The 22,596-nt window shown below is 40.0% G+C and overlaps 1 protein-coding gene across 3 annotated transcripts; it reads left to right on the top strand.

The window, feature by feature from the left end:
* The first annotated feature begins 875 nt into the window (after positions 1-875).
* SLITRK4 (SLIT and NTRK like family member 4) lies at positions 876-13,868 on the top strand. 3 transcript variants are annotated; one of them, XM_036016423.1, is made up of 2 exons: positions 876-1,269; positions 5,754-13,868. In XM_036016423.1, the coding sequence occupies exon 2, from the start codon at positions 5,804-5,806 to the stop codon at positions 8,318-8,320; it is 2,517 nt and encodes an 838-aa protein (XP_035872316.1). In that variant the 5' UTR covers positions 876-1,269; positions 5,754-5,803; the 3' UTR covers positions 8,321-13,868. The 3 variants fall into 3 exon arrangements, with proteins under 3 accessions (XP_035872316.1, XP_035872317.1, XP_028378658.1); XM_036016424.1 differs by lacking the exon at positions 876-1,269 and adding an exon at positions 1,893-2,080; XM_028522857.2 differs by lacking the exon at positions 876-1,269 and adding an exon at positions 2,189-2,581.
* Positions 13,869-22,596: the final 8,728 nt, after the last annotated feature.

Below are 22,596 nucleotides of genomic sequence, written 5' to 3'. Positions count from 1 at the left end.
TAGCTTAAAGAGTTTTTCATTTTTAAGTAAAAGCATTTCTGGGTACTGGCTATACCCTATAGCTGCTAGAGCTACTGGAATTTGAATAAGTGGATTAGGCAAAGCATAGGTGTTTAAGAAATGGACCCTGCAGTATTACCTGAAATGTGTGAAAGAATAGGGTACCAGGAGTCCTAGGGAAATGCTCCCCACCTATAACTTAGCTCTATTTACCTAAAGCCAGTTTGTTCCGACAGACACCAAGTAAAGAGAAAGAGCTGTTTTTCTTAGCCAAGCACCTACACAAACAGCAAGGTTACGGGGGAAGCGAGCTAAACCACCCGGCTCAGACTGTCCTTGTTAGGAAAGCAAGGTATTTGGAATACACACACGATAGCCAAACTCCCCCGCCCCATAGTTACATTTGCTTTCTTATCAAGCACACGGTCTAAATTGCCAATCTGCATGAAACTCATTTGAACACTATATCCCTTCCTCAGGATATTCCTACCCTCTTGCGGAAGCGCTAACAAATGGGTAGGAGAAAGGGGCCTAGACAATCCACACGCGGGATTTGCAGCCTCTGAATGTATATTTGAGATGGCAACTGCTTAAACCTCTTTGGCACAGACATGACAATGAAGGAGCTACTGAAGTGACTTTTCTTAGTTCATTTTGTCTCATTTTCTATCTCCCCAAGGTATTCCGTGTTTTTTTTTTCCACAGACCCTTCCGACCAGCCCCAAAGCTTTAAACCTTTACCCCCCTTCCCTAAAGTCTCCCATTCACCACCACCCTATCCAACCAAAGTCCCCTCCCAGTCACAACCAAAGCCCGGAGAAGTGGAACGCACACAATGCCTCCCTTATAGGGCTTGAGCTGGGGACTGGGCATGCTCAGTAGCCAAAGCAGATTTTTTTTCTTCTTCTTTTGGTAGCAAGTGCGGCATCTCTCCCAGTCCCACACCTCTTTTTCCTCTATCTCTATATCCTCTCCCCACCCCCAGCTCCTTAGTCACCCCGCTTAACCTGTTCAACGCCGAAGGTTCGCAGAGTTCTAAGGTATGGAGAGTTAGCTGTCTCCTAAACCCACGAAATAGTCTTACTTTGGGCTAAAGCTTCACACTTTTGCCTTAAAGCCCCCAGCCCTTTACGCGCAGACAGGTAGGGGGAGTGCGAAAACTACTGGATCCCAGGAAGCTGGCCCCAAAGAAGGCTCCATCCAGGATCGCCCGCTACCGAAGAAGTATTCCCGGAGCCCTCTGTTCGGTGGGGTGACAATTAGCCAAAGGTACTGTACTGGTGATACAAAGCCCAAGTGCGATTGTTGCCTTTGAATGTCATTGTTGTTGACTCACCCCCCTCGGTCCTGGAATTATTCAATTCCGCGTAGACTCGACGCCCCAGTCTACCTCCCTTGACCCATCTTCCCCCCAGCTCTCCGATGTTTCTTTGGCTTTCCTGGGTTCTTGGTTGCTCTCTCAAAGGAACGCCCCGGTTGTGTGTGTGTGTGTGTGTGTGTGTGCGTGCCTTCGTTTTTTAGGGGACTGGGGGGAGGAGAAAGGATTCGAGTTTGCGTGTATGTGATGGGGGGATGGAGGTTGGCGCCCTCGCATTAGGGAACCACTGTCTCTGTGCATGAGGAAAGGGGTCGCTCCTCCCTAGGGGATGTTTTAGGAATAAAGAGGGGGCGGATGCTGAAAGGAAAGTGAGCTGCCTTTCCCTATGTGTGGGTAGAAATCAAGTGGGGGTGTCTGAGTGGGGGACGGGGGAGCTCAGGAATGTGCGGGGGTCGAGGTGCTTGAGTGTCAGGAGGGAAGGCTACGTGTATGCTGAAGGGGGGCGGGGGCGGGGATTGAGCAAGTGTATGTAAAGGTGCAGCCCGTGTGCGAGAGGCTGGGTGCGCGCGCGGTGTCTCGCGCGGTGTCTGGCCCGGTGCGCGCGCGCCTCTGCCCGGCTGCTTGCTTGCCCGGGCTGCCTGGTGGGTTTGACGGGCGAGCGAGCGCGGAGGAGCTGGTGATGGGATCGCGTAGTGAACATCGCTGAAACTGCAGCACGGACCGCGGCGCCGCACGCTCTATAAGAGCCATCAGGCTCCGAAGGTGGGTAAATTTACAGTGGGGGCTGAGAGAACTGCACTAACACGCGCTCCCTCTTCTCCCCTCAGCTCTGTAGCTAGTGTGTGTGTGCGCGCGCGCGCGTTTGTGCGCACGCGCGCGCGCTCGTGCGCGGAGGGGGGCAGGTAGCTTATTATTTTTAGTTTGGGTCGTGTTGGTTTGGGGCTGGCAGAGTGGCCAAAGCGGCCGTACTGGCGACTCCACCTCCGCTCCCGCTTGCTTGCCCGTGGCGTGGTCGCAAGTCCCTGAGGACCTAAAGAATCTGGTGTTCTGAGCTTCGCTGCCCCCCAGGAAGGCAGGGGCGGCGGGGAAAGTGCCCTAGTCTAGGGCGGCTCGGACTGTCGGGGCCGCTGCACTGGGCTTTGTTTTCGGTGTGCCCCGTTGCAGACACTCTAGGCGGACGTGGATCTGAGGCTCTGGGCAGTGGCCCGCAAGCTGGTCGGAGATTTCTGGCACCCAGCGAGAAAGGGGATACGAGAGAAGCCGGTGGGTAACTCTAAAAGCCCTGCAAAGCTGGGCAAGCGCTGGTAGCGCGACTTTGCAAGATGCCCAAATGTTGAGCTGATATCTGGCTTGGTGAGAGCAGCGTTTTGTGGCTGGCCAGGGTGAGGTGGGGGGGCGGGGGGGGCGGCGGTGCGGGCAAGGGGGAGCCTGGGCCGGCGCTCTCAGCCAAGGAACGACAGGGTCACTATTCAAGTGAAAATCGGGCCAGTGACACCCCAGTGGCCATCGCCCTCGTGGCCTGAGCTGACCATATCTTCCCCCTCAACCACTGCACGTCCGGGTCTAGAGAGGCGGACGGAAACTCCAGCAGCTGCCCCTTGTGGGACGGGAGCGCGCAAAGAAATGTGTGCGCAGCGGGTCTGAAGGCCCCCAAGACATCCGGAGCGGTCCCCACCTCCGCTGCCGGGCCCACGAGGCCGCCGCTCGGGCTCGGACCCGGGAGGGGGCTGGTGCCGGCTCCCGGCACCAGGATGCGGCAAAACATTGCGGTACGCGCCATCGCCAGCGGCCCCATCAGCCGCGTCGCTGCCGGCCCGAGGTAGCGCACAGGGGGCGGCAGTGAGCGCGACCCCCCCCCCCCCAACCCCGTGCCTTAGGCGGGCAGACGGAGGTTTCCCAGGCCAGGGGTGCCACCTCGGCCCACTCTCCCGGGCTGTTTGCTCCCCGCATACCAGCTCTCTTCACACGAGTGCGGAGCGCCAGGCGCGGCACTCAGGTAGTTCCTGGACTTGTGGTAAAGCTAGGTTTGTGCAATCATGGCCAGCCTTGGGAGCTGAGCGTCTTGCGGGGCAGAGAGAGAGAGAGAGAGAGAGAGAGAGAGAGAGAGCGAGAGAGCGAGCGAGCCAGGCCACTCTTGGCAGCCTAAGAGATAGCTCTTGGTACCTAACTCATACTTTGTGTTTTCTTTTTCTTTGCTGCCTTCCCACACCACCGTTCTTAAAACGGGCATGTTTTAGTGGTGCCATGTGAATGTGAAGTTTTTTTCCCCTTACATGTAATGCCCCCTTCCCCTCATGCTAGCTCCCTTCTCCTAGCTCTTGATTTCTTCCCCTCTCTACTTCTCCACAGTCTCTTGCCCTTTCAATCTCTCTTCCCTTCTCTCTTTAGGCAGATGACTACCCAGTTCCCTTGCTTGGTCCTCCAGCTGTCTTGGCTTCCTCTGTTTCATAGAGCTGCATTGGGGAACTTCCTAGCTCTTCCTTGCGCTCCCCCTGCCCCCTACTTAAAGTAGAAATTGGGAGAAGGAAGGGAGCTCCTTGTGCATTTGAGATCTGTTGATGCTCCTTGTTCTTATTTTTGTACTGAATTCAGGTTTTTGTTTTGTTTTGTTTTTCATTTGGTTACTTTTTGGTTTCTTGGGGCGGGGGTGGTGGTGGTGGTGGTAGGAACAAGAAATGACTCAACCGAACTAGAATTTCTGTTGAAAACCACATCTATAGCAATGAAAAAAGATCAAGTAAAATTTTGATTTTACAATGAAAGTTGGTTTGAATGATGTCATACTTAAGAATTATGACTTCTTTTTGCACTGCCAATCAAGCTGTCACAGTGAATAGGGGGAATGCAGGTCTATATGGCAGCCAAGGAGAATCTTGGCGGTGCTTCCTGTATGCTGAACCGCACTACTTAAAATGCAAATCTTCCTGGGTCGTGGCTAATGAATTGTCTACCTTGAGACATGTTCAATTTACCACTGGCTGATTCCTCATGGGTAAAATAAACAAAGGAGTTTCTGTGTGACACTTCTGTCTTTGTATCATTCCCTCATTGTGTATTCCTGGGTGATTTATTTAATTAATATTTGGTGGTAACCATAATGAAATTGCAGCCAGCTTCCCATTCAAGATGGAAAAGACTCATGTGGTTAAAATAGCATCAATAAAATCCACAATGCTTGTTGTTCCTTTTAATCTTTTCTATGATGCATTGCATATATTTGTGTATGCATGCAGTATTTAAGGATTGGCTAAAACAGGTTAATTTGCTAAGCATTAAACTCCACTAGAGTGATTCTTGATTTGTTTATAGAGAGAGACATGGGGTGGTAATCTTGGGAAGGGGATGTTTGGAAAATGATTTTAGGACACACATTTGCTGTAATATCTGTATTTATTGCTGCAGATACAGTCACTCAACAATTGTAGTGTGTGAATTCTTCCTCAGCAGTGGCAGTCTGTGGTCAAAGTGAAGCAGATAAGCATTTGAGCTAAGTGTCAGTCAGTCAGAGCTGGGTTCAAAATGGCACACAAAGTAATGGAAGAGGGCCACGTAGGTAGGAGATCCAGTTCTTCGGGGAGGGAAAGCTGTTTGGGCATCAGGTAAGCTATGTAGGAGCAAGGAGGTTTCTCTCCTGCATTCAGGAACCCAAAGATAAAAGGCTTTTCCCCCTGTTTGGAAGAGGACTGACAGGAAACTAGGTATCGTTTATTTATCTGAATCCAAAACTCGGCCTTCCTTACTCAGTTATTTTTCTAGAACCTCACAGGATAATCTGTGTGTGGGTTTTTTTTTTTTTTTGAGGTAGTAGTGTACAGGAGTGAACTGATTCGTGGCAATGTGCCTCCCAATGGACTGAAGCTCAGGCATATCTTTCCTGAGGGGCTCCTTCCACCTTGGCCTTTCGACTGTCCCCTTTATTGCAGCTAGATCATCTCATTGACATACTCCATTGAACGCAGAGATCTAATATCTCCTCTGTTCAGCTTCTTATCAAGCTGAAGGCTAGAGAGTAGAAATCTACTAATTGAAATGCCTTTGTGGTGCTAACTACAGGCTGACTGTGATGGGCTGGGATCAGTCATTAAAGTTCCAAATAGGAAGCTTAAGGTCTACGTTTGTTCAAGGTCACAGTTTGGTGGTCCATGTAGAGAAAATATTTCAGATTTTTAAGGTATAAGCATGATCAACAGTCTTTTTTCCTGTTGTTTGTCATGTGTTCTGCACCTATAAATGTTGTATAAACTACAGGTGAGGAAATTAAATATATGCCATTTTTATTGGTTATTGTTTGAGTAAGTGAGAATGTTTACAGCTTTTGGTGCTTTAAAAATACAAAGCTAATAATTACAGCCAGATTTTCAGTTACTGTACTTATAAGCACAAATAATTTTTCAAGTAAGTATCATTGAAAAAATGTTTTCTTTTTATTTTTTAGATTATTTCTCTTTATTCAGAAGCATAACATTGTTTGCTGATTGCAAGAAGATGTTTCTTTGGCTCTTTCTGATCTTGTCAGCCCTGATTTCATCGACAAATGCAGATTCTGACATATCGGTGGAAATTTGCAATGTGTGCTCCTGTGTGTCAGTGGAGAATGTGCTGTATGTGAACTGTGAGAAGGTTTCAGTCTACAGACCAAACCAACTGAAACCACCTTGGTCAAATTTTTATCACCTCAATTTCCAAAACAATTTTTTAAATATCCTCTATCCAAATACATTCTTGAATTTTTCACATGCAGTATCCCTGCAGTTGGGAAATAATAAACTGCAGAACATTGAGGGAGGAGCCTTTCTTGGCCTCAGTGCATTAAAGCAGTTGCACTTGAACAACAATGAATTAAAGATTCTCCGAGCTGACACTTTCCTTGGCATAGAGAACTTGGAGTATCTCCAGGCTGACTACAATTTAATCAAGTATATTGAACGAGGAGCCTTCAATAAGCTCCACAAACTGAAAGTTCTCATTCTTAATGACAATCTGATTTCATTCCTTCCTGATAATATATTCCGATTTGCATCTTTGACCCATCTGGATATACGAGGGAACAGAATCCAGAAGCTCCCCTATATTGGAGTTCTGGAACACATAGGCCGCGTTGTTGAATTGCAACTGGAAGATAACCCTTGGAACTGTAGCTGTGATTTGTTGCCTTTAAAAGCTTGGCTGGAGAATATGCCATATAACATTTACATAGGAGAAGCTATCTGTGAAACTCCCAGTGACTTATATGGAAGGCTTTTAAAAGAAACCAACAAACAAGAATTATGCCCCATGGGCACAGGCAGTGATTTTGATGTACGGATCCTGCCTCCATCTCAGCTGGAAAATGGCTACACCACTCCCAATGGTCACACTACTCAAACATCCTTACACAGATTAGTGACCAAACCACCGAAAACTACAAATCCTTCCAAGATCTCTGGAATCGTGGCAGGCAAAGCCCTCTCCAATCGCAACCTCAGTCAGATTGTATCTTACCAAACAAGGGTGCCTCCTCTTACACCTTGCCCAGCGCCTTGCTTTTGTAAAACACATCCTTCAGATTTGGGACTGAGTGTCAACTGCCAAGAGAAAAATATACAATCCATGTCTGAACTGATACCAAGACCCATAAATGCCAAGAAGTTGCATGTCAATGGCAACAGCATCAAAGATATGGATATCTCAGACTTCAGCGAGTTTGAAGGACTGGATTTGCTCCATTTAGGCAGCAATCAGATTACAGTGATAAAGGGAGATGTATTCCACAATCTCACTAATTTACGCAGGCTGTATCTCAATGGCAATCAGATTGAGAGACTCTATCCCGAAATATTTTCAGGCCTTCATAACCTACAGTATCTCTATTTGGAGTACAATTTGATTAAAGAAATCTTAGCGGGCACCTTTGACTCGATGCCAAATTTGCAGTTACTGTACTTAAACAACAATCTCTTAAAGAGCCTGCCCGTTTACATTTTTTCTGGAGCACCCCTTGCGAGACTGAACCTGAGGAACAACAAATTCATGTACCTACCTGTCAGTGGGGTCCTCGATCAACTACAATCTCTTACACAGATTGACTTAGAGGGCAACCCGTGGGACTGTACTTGTGACTTGGTGGCATTAAAGCTGTGGCTGGAGAAGTTGAACGATGGGATTATTGTGAAAGAACTAAAATGTGAAACACCTGTTCAGTTTGCTAACATTGAACTGAAGTCCCTCAAAAATGAAATCTTATGTCCAAAACTCTTAAACAAGCCATCTGCACCATTCACGAGCCCTGCACCTGCCATTACCTTCACCACCCCGCTGGGTCCTATTCGAAGTCCTCCTGGTGGACCAGTGCCTCTGTCGATTTTAATCTTAAGTATCTTAGTGGTCCTCATTTTAACTGTGTTTGTTGCTTTTTGCCTTCTTGTTTTTGTGCTGCGACGAAACAAGAAACCCACGGCAAAACACGAAGGTTTGGGGAATCCAGAGTGTGGTTCCATGCAGCTGCAGCTGAGGAAGCATGACCACAAATCCAATAAAAAAGACGGGCTGAGCACAGAAGCTTTCATTCCACAAACCATAGAACAGATGAGCAAGAGCCACACATGTGGCTTGAAAGAGTCAGAAACTGGGTTCATGTTTTCAGATCCCCCAGGACAGAAAGTGGTCATGAGAAATGTTGCTGACAAGGAGAAAGACTTACTACATGTAGATAGCAGAAAGAGATTGAGCACAATTGATGAGCTGGATGAATTATTCCCGAGCAGGGATTCCAATGTGTTTATTCAGAATTTTCTAGAAAGCAAAAAGGAGTACAATAGCATAGGTGTCAGTGGCTTTGAGATCCGTTATCCAGAAAAACAACAAGACAAAAAAAACAAGAAGTCATTGATAGGTGGCAACCACAGTAAAATTGTGGTAGAGCAAAGGAAGAGCAGTGAGTATTTTGAACTGAAAGCAAAACTCCAGAGTTCCCCCGATTACCTTCAGGTCCTTGAGGAGCAGACGGCTTTGAACAAGATCTAGGTCATGTGATCTTCATGCAGAGAACATTTATTTAATGATGAAAGTGCCTTTTGTTGACTTCTAATTTCCAAATACTATATTATCAATAGGCATAGAGGCAGGTGTTTCCAAGGTGTCTCATTAACTGCAGCTGCAAAGATGTGTCCAGAAGAGAATTTCCTTAATAGATTTTACTACATAAAACCTATACTGTGGAGTCCTGTGGGGATACTGCAAACTCTATTGCCAAAGGGATGCTTTATATACATAACACACTGAATTTAACCTCAAGAGGCAAATGTGTTTTGTACCCCAATACAAAACCTTTGTCTCTTTGTGCTTTGTAAAGCAAAGTCAAGAAAACTGTACCAGTGTTCGCACCTCAGCTGGGTCCTTCATCTTGCACGTAGATTAAGTTGGTGGAACTGGAGTAATCCTTTTGATTTGTGGAATTGTAACAACTCTGTGTAAAGATTATCTGAAAAGTAAAAAAAAAAGCATGCAAAGAGAGAACATTCGATAGTATTTGTAAATTGGTAACCTTTATGGCCTGCATCTTGAAACTGCTGGATTTATAATGTTAAATTGTGCAAATATTTGTTTAAAATATACCATGCATCACATAACTATAAAATAAATTTGAACACTTTAAGCATTACCTGTCTATAATACATAAAACCTAAAAGAGAAAAAAAAATCAATGTGAATTACATAGCGTTTGTGGTGATCTGAATAAATACGTGATGTTTATCAGAATTAAACATGGCTCAAATTAAACTAACATTAGAGTTTGTTCTCAGTTATGTGAAATACCCACAATCCTTAAAGGTTGTCCAAAATTAGCAAAGTGCTTACCATGTGAGCGCACCCAAAGCTATTTTTGTAACATAATTCATATTTATGAAGTACTTTGTATACTAAATAGGAAAATATGTACTCCTTAATATGTATTTAATATGCCTGACTTGTTTTCCTGATCACAGGGAATTTATCAATAAGTATAAATTTAGACAGAAAAAATATACCAAACTGAAACTGAAGTTTATGTGTACAGAAATATTCTGGACATTGTGATCAGGTATAATTTAAAAACAAAACAAAAAAACCAAAAAACAAACAAAAATATTTAAAAAAACAGTTCTGTGCTATTCTTGAGAATTCAGCATATTATCTTCAGATTTGTTACCAACTGTGCATTTTAAAATAGGTCCCTTAGTTTTATAGTATCGTGTCTGGGGCAGTTGTTATTTGCCATCAGTTGTCTTGCTTTTCAGGATTCTAGGAGCTTAACTAAAATAGTTTTCATGACAAATATTTTAAAAAGTAACGAGTAAGGTTAATAGTTATATCTCGCATCAGTATCCTGTTCTTTCGTCATCCTGACTACTATCAGATAATCAAGTAGAACATTAAACATCATGGTAACCTCAGCTATCAAAGCCACTCTGTAAAATGCTTTCATTGGTCTCAGATGAGTTCATAGTCTGCAACTACAAATGATATGCCACTGTGTTTGCTTGTGCTGTTAACTTCGGAGTGAAACTTGGTCAAAGGAAGGAGATACTTTATAATGGGAGATACATGAAGATTTTTAGGAGCTCCTGATTAGCAAAGTGACATCCCCAAACACGTTGCCTTCTTGGCCTACCTGTGTGTGTATATTTTTGGAGCTCCATCTTTTATAACTATTGTATTCATCAGTAAGATGACCAAGAAGGTAAACAACATAGACATTCTTCATGAATTTCAAGTGGCAGATGTTTTAGTACAGTTTCCAAAATGATATTATGGTTAGAGTTGTGATATTAGTCCCTTTATTGATTACTAAATTCAGGGTTTTCTATGTTTGTTCCAAGATTAAAAAAAAACCTTGGAATTCTTGCAGGTGTGTGTGTGTGCATACATATCAATAATTTGAAGATTTTTTTTAAATAGCAAAAAAATTGTCTGCATATGTGTGCCGGTGCTCTTAAAACTTTAATGTGTAATTTCAATTTTCATGACAAAATCTGTGAAAACTTTATATGAATATTTAAAAGATACAAATACTTGCTTTCTGATCTTGAAAGAAAGGACACGAAGATGTGTGCCCAACAGCTTGTTTTCATCTACAATTTCATAAGGACGTTTAATATACCATTACCCTGCTTGCATGCATTCATGGATTAAAGGGCTCCTAATGCATACTGACAGGATAAATATGGAAAGGCTTCATAGAAAGTGTTTTAGCTTATCCTGTCAATAACGTATGGATGGATTGAAAAATCTTAAGTAGACACTTATGGAAGGAACTGGAAAGCTCCATCCATGATCTGGGATCATAGGTCATTGGGATGATGCCTTTTATTCATTGTGGTGATGCTTTGAAGATGTTTCAAGGTTTCTGCAGTGGTCAATGGCAAGAGTGCCTGCCACTGTCTCAAAGCTTGCTGTAGCATATTGGCTATCTCAAACTTTTCTGCTGAAAGGTATAAACGTTCACCTTTTTTAAAACAAAAAAAGTAATTAAAATATATGTGGTTATTTGGAAGATCTAATTGTAAGTGAATTACAGTAACACATCCTTGGTTAAGGCTGATATATTTTTCTTAACTGAAGTCATTGTGCCTACATTATACAGTGTATACTATTTTGCACCTGTCTCTCATTAGTTCTACTTGTATATTTTATGATAACATAGTTAGGCATAAGTTTTTAGTTGAGTACAAGAGCAGTTAAAATACTGTATCTACATTTTGTTGGCTTCAGCTATAACCTTGATGTTAGTTTAACCCCTTGAGGAATGATATATATGTCAGTACAGCATTTTTGGCAGAATTTGATTCAAATCTAGAGAATCCAAGAAGTGCTCATTTCTAATGTGGTCTGACACATCATGGGCTTCTTGGCACTGTATCATGTGCTTGGACTCTGTTAGAATGGTTGCAAAGAAAATAGAGTGTATGAATTCAGTGAAGGGGTTGAGATAATATATTATGTCCATGTAATATAAATCAAGTTTTAAATTATTTTTTTATGAAATCAATAAAGATGATTCAATTCTTTAAAAGTAAATCTTTGTGTAATTTTATGAGAAAGCAGCTATTAAAATACATTGATTGAAGTCTATAAGGCAATTTATATTCTATATTTAGTTTTCCATTCTGCATAACAAACTGAATAAATATATTAATTAGAAAATCATTTAAGACCAGCTTTCTTTTGTTGCTTTTAAAAACCATTTAATTATTTTAAGCCATAAGGATGCATACATTATACAGGGCATGGCCTCATGAGTAACATCAACAGGTATTGTGGAAATAACAGAACACATCTAGAAATGTATGGCAGTAATATTAATTTATAATATCTTTTGCATGATTTGTACATTGACATTGTATGAAATGAGCACAGTGAGTTATTTTTTTTGTTATTGTTGTTGCATCCAAAGAGCTGGGGAGAAATATATTAAGAATGTATTTATAATCACTATTTTGAAATAAAGAAAATACATTGTATTGTTTTTACCCTGATTTGATTATTAGTATTTTAGGTTAGTTTATAAGACAAAAATCAAGTAATGCTATAAAAGATAATGTAAATCACAGAAAGGAACTGTTTTAATGACTTTTGTTTGTTTTAATAACATCAAATTATTAGAGAAAATTTATTAAATGCCATTTTATGAAAGTATTAATAAAATTGTTTGCTACAATGGTATTTCTGAAGCAATAGTTTGTTAAATATATTTATTTATCTTTCCATTATTTTTCAGAAGAAATAAAGCAGTAACCAAACCGATCTTTTCACCTAGATTTGAGGGTAAGACATAGAGCTTTAGAATACTGTTTGTATTCAACTTAATTGCTAACTCTATGTTAAGAGATGCTTTCTTTTCAAACATCTTTGCAATCTGTGTTCCTTTCCACTGACAGCTTCTTTAGAGAAGAGTCAGGTAGTGCCAAGATCAACATACTTTGATTCTTGCTCATTGCCATTAATCAGTTGGAATCTGACATAACTCTAGGCAAGCTAATATAATATTCAGTCTTAACTAGCTATTGAAATACCTTTAGCAAAACTTCAAGACCCCTGTAATCATGGCCAACTTGACTAGTTACTGATTACCTACCCATTGATGGGGTGGAGTGTGGTTTTTATTTGTTTATTTTCCAAAATGACCAAACCATCAATGTATTGTTTTTCTAGGGTTATTATGGTTGAGAAAAATGAGCCAATTGCATTATGGTTCATTCGAGGGTAGCAAGGACTATAAACAGACTGCATTAAGCAATAAAGTGGATTTAAGGCATGTTTCCTTATGGGAAGATCTATAAAGAGAGAGGGAAACAAAGAGAACATAAATTAAGATTGTTGTGGTCTTAGGTCTATACCTAGCTGTGCTGAAGATATAAACAGTATAGGTAGCCTATACAAATACTTTTGGATTAAATGTTTTATATATCACAGTATATACATTACGTGATTGTGTGACTTTTTTTAGTTCTTTATGAGTAGTGAGCACAGAGCACTGGGTCCAGCCACTCGATTATGTAGACAAGTGGCATCAAATGAAAGCTTGGCTTCCTTTCCAGTGCTCATTAAATTAGTCACCATGGTCAGATGGATTAAACTAAAATATCCTGTTTGTGGCTTCACTTACTGGGAATTACTGATGACATATATCAAGTTCACCTGATAATTGTTAACCCTAAACTTCATATTTACTGGGGAGTTGCCCTTTGTTAAATTAAAAGCAAATTAGAGGTTAAATGAATTTTAATAGCTTATTGTGTGGAAAGCTATCCTTAATCTAATTTTGAATTTCATTTTGTTTCAGTTCCCACTGGTTGACAAGATTGCATTTTAGAAGGGGAAATCAAGGAAAGCAAACTGAATTGCCTATCTTATATGAAAAACTAAGACTTTTTAATTTTTAAAGGTTATTTTTAGCCTGTTGTTTTTATGTCTAGAGAGGGAAAATGAAGTGGGGCTCTGAGACAACTACTGAACACTTTGAGCCAAATAATTGCTATTGAGAATAAAACAATTCAATTTTTTTATTAAATCATAATGACTAGATCTACTGACTCTGGAATCCAGAACCAGGAAAGAATTACTCAGACCTCCACCTCAGTTTGCTTTTGTAGACATACTGGATAAATAGAAATTCTTATGATTTTTAATAATATATCAAAATGAGAAATTACTTGTTTAAAAAGCTCATGAATAAGGCCTTCAGAGAAATGATATGAATATGTAATGAAAAAATATAAAATATCACTTTTAAATTAGCTGTAGGAAGGAAATAGTATTCTAAAGTTCTTCAACAACATATTTCTCTTATTTGGCACCTCATAAAGTAGATAATTTTATATGCTGCTGGTTTGCAGCCTAAGGAGGCCATGTTGTACAGTTGATACTGCTCATGGAAGCCTTTGAAAATCACAGTAAGCTCTGTTCTCCCTATGAAAAATTGCAATGTATATTTCAATCATTGTTCCATGTAAACTGAACAATTGTGGTAAAATTCTGGAGTTGATATCAGTACTTTTAATGCTGTTTTCACTAATAAAAGTCTTTTCTTATAGGTCATATTTGTAGCCATTCAGTGTGTTTATTAGTGTGAAATTAGTGAAGCTCAACATCAAAAAGAAATGTAAACAATGTTTTTAGCTCATGTAATTGTTTATTGGTTTATATGATAGGCCAGGTCTACCTACCTACTTATACATACACATACACACAGGAATGCACAGAAAGTGAATTATGCACAAAGGGAATTATTTAGCTGATGTAAACAAAATGTTTCTGACTTGACTACCTAGATTTTTCAAATAAAAGCAGGTATTTGGGGTCCAAAATGATGTTTCTGCTGGCTGCTGCACTTTTTTAAAAGTATATTTTATTGAATACACCATTACAGCTGTCCCACTTTTTACTCCTTTGCCCTTCTCTGTCCTTTACCCCCTCTCCCACCAGCATTCACCACCCCCCTTAGTTCATGTCCATGGGTCATACATGTAAGTTCTTTGGCTTTTCCATTTCCCATACTATTCTTAACCTCTCTGTGTCTATTTTGTTTCTACCAATTATGCTTCTTAATCCCTCTACCTTCCCCTGCCATTCTCCTCTTTCTTCCTCCAGGTTGATAACCCTCCAAATGATCTCCATATCTATCATTCTGTTCCTATTTGGTTGCTGCAGTTTAGATTGAAACCTGGCTACTGTTTGATGTACAGTAGAAAGTAGACCCAGTTCATCTCCCAGGACTCCCTTGGGTGTCAGTAATGTCTATTGCCTTGAGATTTAGTTTTTATTTCTCTTATGTATTAACTTCACCATCATTTTCATTATTATCCTCAACCTATAAGCTCAGTTAATATGTGTGGGGTGTGCAATTCCTAGATAAACCATGATACAAATCAACATGGCTACTACCCTTCTCAAATATTATTCACAGAATCATGGAGGGATATCAGGATCCAAAATAAAGAACCCCAGGGTCAGAATTTGATTAGAAATTATTAGAACATGGTCCTGGCTGGTGTGGCTCAGTGGACTGGGCACAGGCCTGCAAACCAAAGGGTTGCCATTTCGATTCCCAGTCAGAGCACATGCCTGGGTTGCGCGCCAGGTCCCCAGTTGGGGGCATGTGGGAGGCAACCACACATTGATGTTTCTGTCCCTCTCTTTCTCCTCCCCTTCCCCTCTCTCTAAAAAACAAATAAACAAAATCTTTAAAAAAAACTTTAAAAAACAACAAAAAAGAAATGATTAGAACATGCATGTTAAAAAAGAGAAGAGGAGATAGTAGACTAAAAATTGCTAACTAAACAGCTCTGTACCTAAGTTAAGATTGGGGAGGGTTTGGGGAGGATAAAGGCAAAAGATTATTAAGGGAAAAAAAGTGTTTGCTTATCAGACAAAACTCAGAATCTGATTACTAAATAAGAATCATGGTAAAATATGTCAAATCTTAGATTTCTTTGTTTTTTTTTTTCAAATATAGCATATGAAATCCAGGCTATATCAACACAATGCTAGTAATTCATGTATTTTCAAAGAATTCAGTGGTTAATTAAAGTAACTAGTTACCTTTTGAGCCCCCATGGAATTTTTTCCTGGGATGACTGACATCATGGATTGACTGATTGTTAAGGCCTCCTGATACCGTTCTATCTATAAAAAAACAATAAGAAGTATTTGTGTTTAATGAGAACAAGAGGTGAGACATACATTTTACAAATAATGAATTTTGATAGGGAGCAAAATAAATCAATACAAACATTTGGGTTTCTAATGTCATGGTAAAAAGCAGCTAGACCTTTTGGGTTGTTTTCAGAAACTGAATTCCACTAAAAATTACCAAGTGCATATTTCAGAAACCATTTCCTGCAACAACCCCTGGGAAGCCACATCTCTGCCATGGGTCCCCTTGTTCCATAGCAGGATGTTGTCACATTTGCCAAGTCCTCCCTGCTGGAAATTCTTCTCTTCTGCTGGTATGAACAGCCAACATCATCTATGGCACGGGTTAGCTTAAGTAGATTTTTTTTCACTGTTGTGTGATTCTTCGTGGAAGTACACACAAAAAAATCCAAGATTCTATGTCCAAGCATATATTTGCCATTATAATATTATCACAACTAAAGAACATTTCAGTTGTATATATATTCTACATTACTATATTTGTTTTTATTTACTGGTTATCTTCCCATGCACAACAACTACTAGTTGTTTTATTCACAGCTCTCCTTCAAAGCAGAAGGTAATCTCCACCTTGGAAACTCAGTTATTTATAGAAAGAATCTTGATGCTGCTATCTGTTCATTTCCTTCTGTAACTTTTAGAAATATAGGAAATTTAATAGTGACTGATTTAAAAGGAAGTCCTACTGACACAAAAATAATTATAAGAAGATAAAGTGAGTTATCAGAGAAAAAGTCAACTTTAGGAAAATCTTTCTTGTGTTTTAGATTCCACTGCATTGGAATTGTAGTTCAATGCTTTATCTTCTCAGCTGGACTCAAAGAAATCAGTTTTCACTCTGGAATCCCTGCAATGACTAAAGAACTGTGTTATTGTTGACATGTGGGCAGGCTTGCCATGTGTTGCCATAAAACATGACTATTATTTTCTCCTTGCACTCTATTTCAGACAATACTCATTTGCTCAGGTTTGATACAGCTGCTGAAATGCTGCTGTATCATGTGTCAGTCTCAAAATGCACAAAGCATTTTTTTCTTTATGAACCTTAGCTGTTACATAGAAATGTGCATTGGAAACTGGGTAAAATTATCAGAATTAAGAAAAAACCTAGTGTTCTTAGAGAAACAAAGTGAAGTGTTGTATTAAAATCACCTCATGGTAGATCTCCTTTGTTGAACTTGTTGACTTTTTGTAGATTTCAATATGTGCATTGTAAAGGAAGTTTCACTCCAGTTCATAGATATTTGCATTCTCTGCACAGTCATCTTGGTTGCCTAGACTGTGCTGTGGCCTAGAATGTAAGCATTAAACTGGGTTATTTAATCCCACATGCTTATCTGATTTCAGTTGCTCATTTGAATACAATCACATTGGAGAAGACCAGTTTCTAACATACTTTTCTTACTGTAGCCAAGTGAGGCTGAACTAAATGGTCTTTATTCTATTATGTTTAAGGGCCATCACAGGAAGATGGCTGTATATATACTCATTGAATTTCCAAATCAGATCATTTGGTCTCAATTCCCTCTCTAGTGAAAGAGCAACCAGGGTTAGAAAGGGAAGGTGACTTGCCCAAGGTCAAATAATATATTATGGCAAAACTGGTCTAGGACCTGATGCTCCTAACTCACAGGATGATGCTATTTCCATCACACTGCTCTTTTTGGAAGTTAGAGAGGAGAGAATGAGAATCTGTTGGTGAGACTTCAGGGAGACATTCCAATGTAGCATAAGGACATTTTCCATAAGGTTATATAGCAGCCCATAACTAGTATGAGCCAGATACACAATACAGGGTTCTTTATCCATGGAAGTGTCCAAATTGAGAATGGTTCTGACAAGGAGGATAGATATTATTCAAGAAAATTTATTTGAATGGAAGGTTGGACCAGATCTTGAAGGACACTTCTAACTCTAAGCTCCTGTGTTTCTCTGGTGTATGCATTGAAGTAATTTATCAAGTAAGTCAAAACTATCAAATACGGATTTTGTCCCAAATATTTAAATATTTACCCTATAGTAGTTTAGTAACTAATAGATGATATATACTAGATATTGGAATAACAAATCAATAATCCCAAATACCAGTTATATATTAAGCATCACTTAGAAGGAACATAAAGTTCCCTCCAATTTTTAGTGTTTTCAATTTGTGTCAGCATTCCAAAAAACACAGTTTCTAATGTTTAAAGATTTATTTATTTATTTTTAGAGAGGGAAGTGAGGGAGAAAGAGAGAGAGAGAGAGAGACATCAATGTGCGGTTGCTGGGGGTCATGGCCTGCAACCCAGGGCATGTGCCCTGACTAGGAATCGAACCTGCGACACTTTGGTTCGCAGCCCGCGCTCAATCCACTGAGCTACACCAGCCAGGGCAGTTTCTAATGTTTAATTTTATAAAAAGAAAAAAAGAACCTCCTTTGTACATTGCACTGAAGATGGCACTGTAGTAACAACCTCACAATAGAAATGATAAAGCATGTTTATATTTAATAGTTTAATCCTACATTTCAATTTTGAGGTTATTTCTTGAGATTGGCAAAAGGAACACAAAGGTTAGTTTATTGTTACATCATCTTCTGTAATTGGAGTTGATTCTATTTTTTATTTGCCCTCAATTAGATAGAATTGAAATTTATTCCAAAAATTTTTAGTTCAAGTTGTAGCTAAACAGACTATATTAAGAATGGGAACTACAGATTATCTGAACTATAAAAAATGCTCTCAGAAATTCTTATTTGAATCACATTCCATACAGACAGTTTTTTGGGGGGAAAGGCAAGGGGAAAATAAACACTTCAGACATCAAGTGTTTTGAGTTTATTTTAGGTGTTGCTAGTTTTTAAAAATTCTGAACACATCCAAGATCTCTCTGAAATGCAATTTGAAGTTTGTCTTCATTCAATACATTAACTAGGACCACCTCAAAAGTGACTACTGTGCATTCACTGACCCATTTAATCACGAAGAGTATTCCTTCAGGTATTACTTAGTAACTCATTCAAAATTAGCAGTTTTACACTTTATAATAATACTTCACTTGTAAATAGTAACACTGTTAAATGTATAAATAACCTCTGCCTAATTAATTTTATGTTTAAGTAGATAAGAATAGAAAAGAATAAAAATATTTACTTTGACTGGTGTCTGACATGTTAAAATGTCCATTAGAGTGAGGCATATTGACCCCCTGGCCTTCCCTCTCTCTTTATCCACCTGTCCCCTGAAGCCACCACTTCACCCCACCTGCTACTCATGTAGCCCCACAACTGCTCACTCCAACATCCTCTTTTATGGCAGTTGCCATTACCTCCAGGAATAACTAACACCGCACACCCCATTGAAATGCTGATTCTGCTTAATGTTTTGCTTCCTCCCTGATTTGCATTCAGATGCCAAATTCAGAGGCAGCTAATTCACATGCACATTAGCATGTCAGTACTCTCAAAGGTATTTGCATGTTTAAGAGAGGATATCTGACTTCTGGCCAAGATGGAGGCATAGGTAGATATCCTGTGCCTCCTTGTACAAAAAAAAGAAGGACAACAACCAATTTAAAAACAACAACAAAAAACCCCACAACAAAACTGATAGAAAATTGAATTGTTTGGAAGTCCAACAACCAAGGAGTTGAAGGAGAAACATTCATCCAGACTGGTAAGAGGAGTGGAGTTGGGGAGCTGGGGTGGAGAGAACACACTGCAAGGCGGCTACTGGAGGACTGAAGCAGGCAGTGGCTGGCAGAGTGGGTGATCCTACATTTGCGTGCAGATAAACTGGGAGGAACACCTGGGGAGCAAGACAGACGGCACAAGCCAGGGTTCCAAAATAGGAAAATAAAGCCTATAAATATCCGACTGATAAAATCTGTGAGGGCTGAGGTGGCAGAAGAAACTCCCTGCATCACAGGAGAGTTTGTTGGAGACATCCACAGGGTCCTAGAATGTACACAAACTATCCACCCAGGAATCAGCACCAGAAGGGACAAGTTTGCTTGTGGGTAGTGGGGAAGTAACTGAAAGCCAGCAGAGAGCTGAGAAAGCAGCATCATTCCATCTCTGACACTTCCCACAAAGACAGAGCCACAATGCAGTGAAGTGGGTTGCCCCACCCTAGCGAATACCTAAGACTCCACCCCTTACAATATAGCGGGTGCACCAAGACAAAGAAATATGGCCCAAATGAAATAATAGATTAAAGCTCCAGGAAACATACAACTAAGCAATGAAGAGATAGCCAATCTATCAGATGCAGAGTTCAAAAGGTAATCAAGATGCTCACAGAAATGGTTGAGTATGGTTGCTAAATAGAGGAAGAAGTGCAGGCTATGAAAAGTTAAATAGAAGAAAATGGACGGGGAACCAACAGTGATGGGAAGGAAACCGGGACTCAAATCAACAGTTTGGACCAGAAGGAAAAAATAAACATTCAACCAGAACAGAATAAAGAAATAAGAATTCAAAAAAATGAGAATATGCTTAGGGTACTCGGAGACAACTTTATATACTGCAACATCCGAATCATAGGGGTGCCAGAAGGAGAAGAGAATAGCAAGAAACTGAAAACTAATTTGAAAAAATAATGGAGAACTTCCCCAATCTGGAAAAGGAAAAAGGACTTCCAAGAAGTCCAGGAAGCTCAGAGAGTCCCAAAGAAGTTGAACCAAGGAAGCACACACCAAGGCAAATCATAATTAAATTACCTAAGATTAAAAATAAGGAGAAAATCTTTTTTTAATTTTATTTTAATCATTGTTCAAGTACAGATTTCTCCCTTTTACTCCTATTCCAGGCCACCCACCCAATCTTCCCCACTTCCCTCCCATTACAACGCTCCCCCTAGTTTTTGTCCATGTGTCCTTTAAATTTGTTCCTGTAAATCCTTCCCATTCTCCCCTGAAATTCCCTCTTCTCTCCCCTCTGGTCACTGTCAGCCTGTCCTCTTTTTCAGTGTCTTTGGTTATATTTTGCTTGTTTCTTTGTTTTGTTGTTTAGGTTCCTGTTAAAGGTGAAATCATAAGGTATTTGTCTTTCACTGCCTGGCTTGTTTCGCTTAGCATAATGCTTTCCAGCTCCATCCAAGCTGTTGCAAAGGGTAGGAGCTCCTTCTTTCTTTCTACTGCATAGAATTCCATTGTGTAAATGGACCATAGTTTTTTGATCCATTCATTCACTGATGGGCATCTAGGTTGCTTCCAGCACCTAGATATTGTAAATTGTGCTGTTATGAACATCGGGGTGCAAAGGTTCTTTTGCATTGGTGTTTTAGGGTTCTTAGGATATAGTCCCAGCAGTGGGATCAAAAGGCAGATCCATTTTCAGTTTTCTAAGGAAGTTCCATACTGCTTTCCATAGTGGTTGTACCAGTCTACAGTCCCACCAACAGTGCACTAGGGACCCCTTTTCTCCACAACCTCTCCAACACTTGTTGTTTGTTGCTTTGTTTATGATGGCCATTCTGACTGGTGTGAAGTGGTATCTCATTGTGGTTTTAATTTGCATCTCTCTGATAGCTGGCGATATTGAACATCATTTCATGTATCTTTGGATACTCTGTATGTCCTCCTTGGAGAAGTGTCTGTTCAAGTCCTTTGCCCATTTTTTAATTGGGTTGCTTGTCTTCTTAGAGTGGAGTCATATAAGTTCCTTATATATTTTGGAGATTCAACCCTTGTCTGAGGTATCATTGGCAAATATGTTTTCCCATACAGTTGGTTCTCTTTTTATTTTGATACTGTTTTCATTAGCTGTGCAGAAGCTTTTTATTTTGATGAGGTCCCATTTGTTTATTCTTTCATTTATGTCCCTTGCTCTAGGAGACATGTGAGTAAAAAAGTTTCTGCATGAAATATCTGAGATTTTCCTACCTACGTTCTCTTCTAGGAAATTAATGGAGTCACGGTTTATATTTAAGTCTTTTATCCACCTTGAATTTATTTTTGTATAAGGTGTAAGTTGGTGCTCGAGTTTCATTTTTTTGCATAGCTGTCCAGTTCTCACAACACCATTTGTTGAAGAGGCTATTTTTATTCCATTTTATGTTGCTGCCTCCTTTGTCAAATATTCATTGACCATAGAGACTTGGGTTTATTTCTGGGCTCTCTGTTCTGTGTCATTGGTCCATGTGCCTGTTTTTATGCCAGTACCAGGCTGTTTTCATTACAGTGGCCTTGTAGTATAGTTTAGTGTCAGGTATAGTGATCCCTCCTACTTCACTCGTCTTTCTCAAAATTTCAGCAGTTATTCGGGGTCATTTATGGTTCCATATAAATTGTTGAAGTGTTTGTTCTATGTCTGTGAAATAAGCCATTGGTACTTTAATAGGTATTGCATTGAATGTGTAAATTGCTTTGGGTAGTATGCACATTTTGATGATATTAATTCTTCCAATCCATGAACACGATATATGCTTCCATTTGTTTGTGTCTTCCTTGATTTCTCTCCTCAGTGTTATGTAGTTTTCTGAATACAGGTCTTTTACCTCTTTGGTTAGGTTTATTCCTAGGTATTTTATTTTTCTTTTTGCTATTGAAAATGGGATTTTTTTAAATTTCTGCTTCTGCTGTTTCATTGTTGGTGTACAGAAATGCCTTTGATTTCTAGATATTGACTTTGTATCCCGCTGTTTTGCCAAATTCATTTATTAGGTCAAACAGTTCCTTGGTGAAGTCTATAGGATTTTCTGTGTACACTGTCTTGTCATCTGCAAACAGTGACAGTTTTGTTTCCTCCTTTCCAATTTGGATGCCTTTTATTTCTTTTTCTTGTCTGATCGCTGTGGCTAAAACTTCCAGTACTATATTGAATAGAAGTGGTGAGAGTGGACATCCTTGTTTTGTTCCTGATCTTAGTGGAAAGGTTTTAATTTTTTCGCATTGAGTATGATGTTGGCTGTAGGTCTCTCATATATGGCCTTTATTATGTTGAGGAACGCTCTCTCTATTCCCACTTAGCTGAGTATTTTTATCATAAATGGGCGCTGTACCTTATCAAATGCTTTTTCTGCATCTATTGATATGATCATGTGGTTTTGTCTTTGCTTTTGTTTATGTGATGTATTACATTTACTGATTTGCAAATATTGTACCATCCTTGCATCCCTGGAATG

Source organism: Phyllostomus discolor, chromosome X (genome assembly GCF_004126475.2).
Source record: "Phyllostomus discolor isolate MPI-MPIP mPhyDis1 chromosome X, mPhyDis1.pri.v3, whole genome shotgun sequence".
NCBI classification, from domain to species: domain Eukaryota; kingdom Metazoa; phylum Chordata; class Mammalia; order Chiroptera; family Phyllostomidae; genus Phyllostomus; species Phyllostomus discolor.
This window is presented reverse-complemented; position numbering and strand designations above follow the sequence as displayed.

What these genes read in the sequence shown, in the direction of transcription:
- SLITRK4 (XM_036016423.1), top strand. Translation starts at nt 5,804, where the DNA reads ATGTTTCTTTGGCTCTTTCTGATCTTGTCAGCCCTGATTTCATCGACA.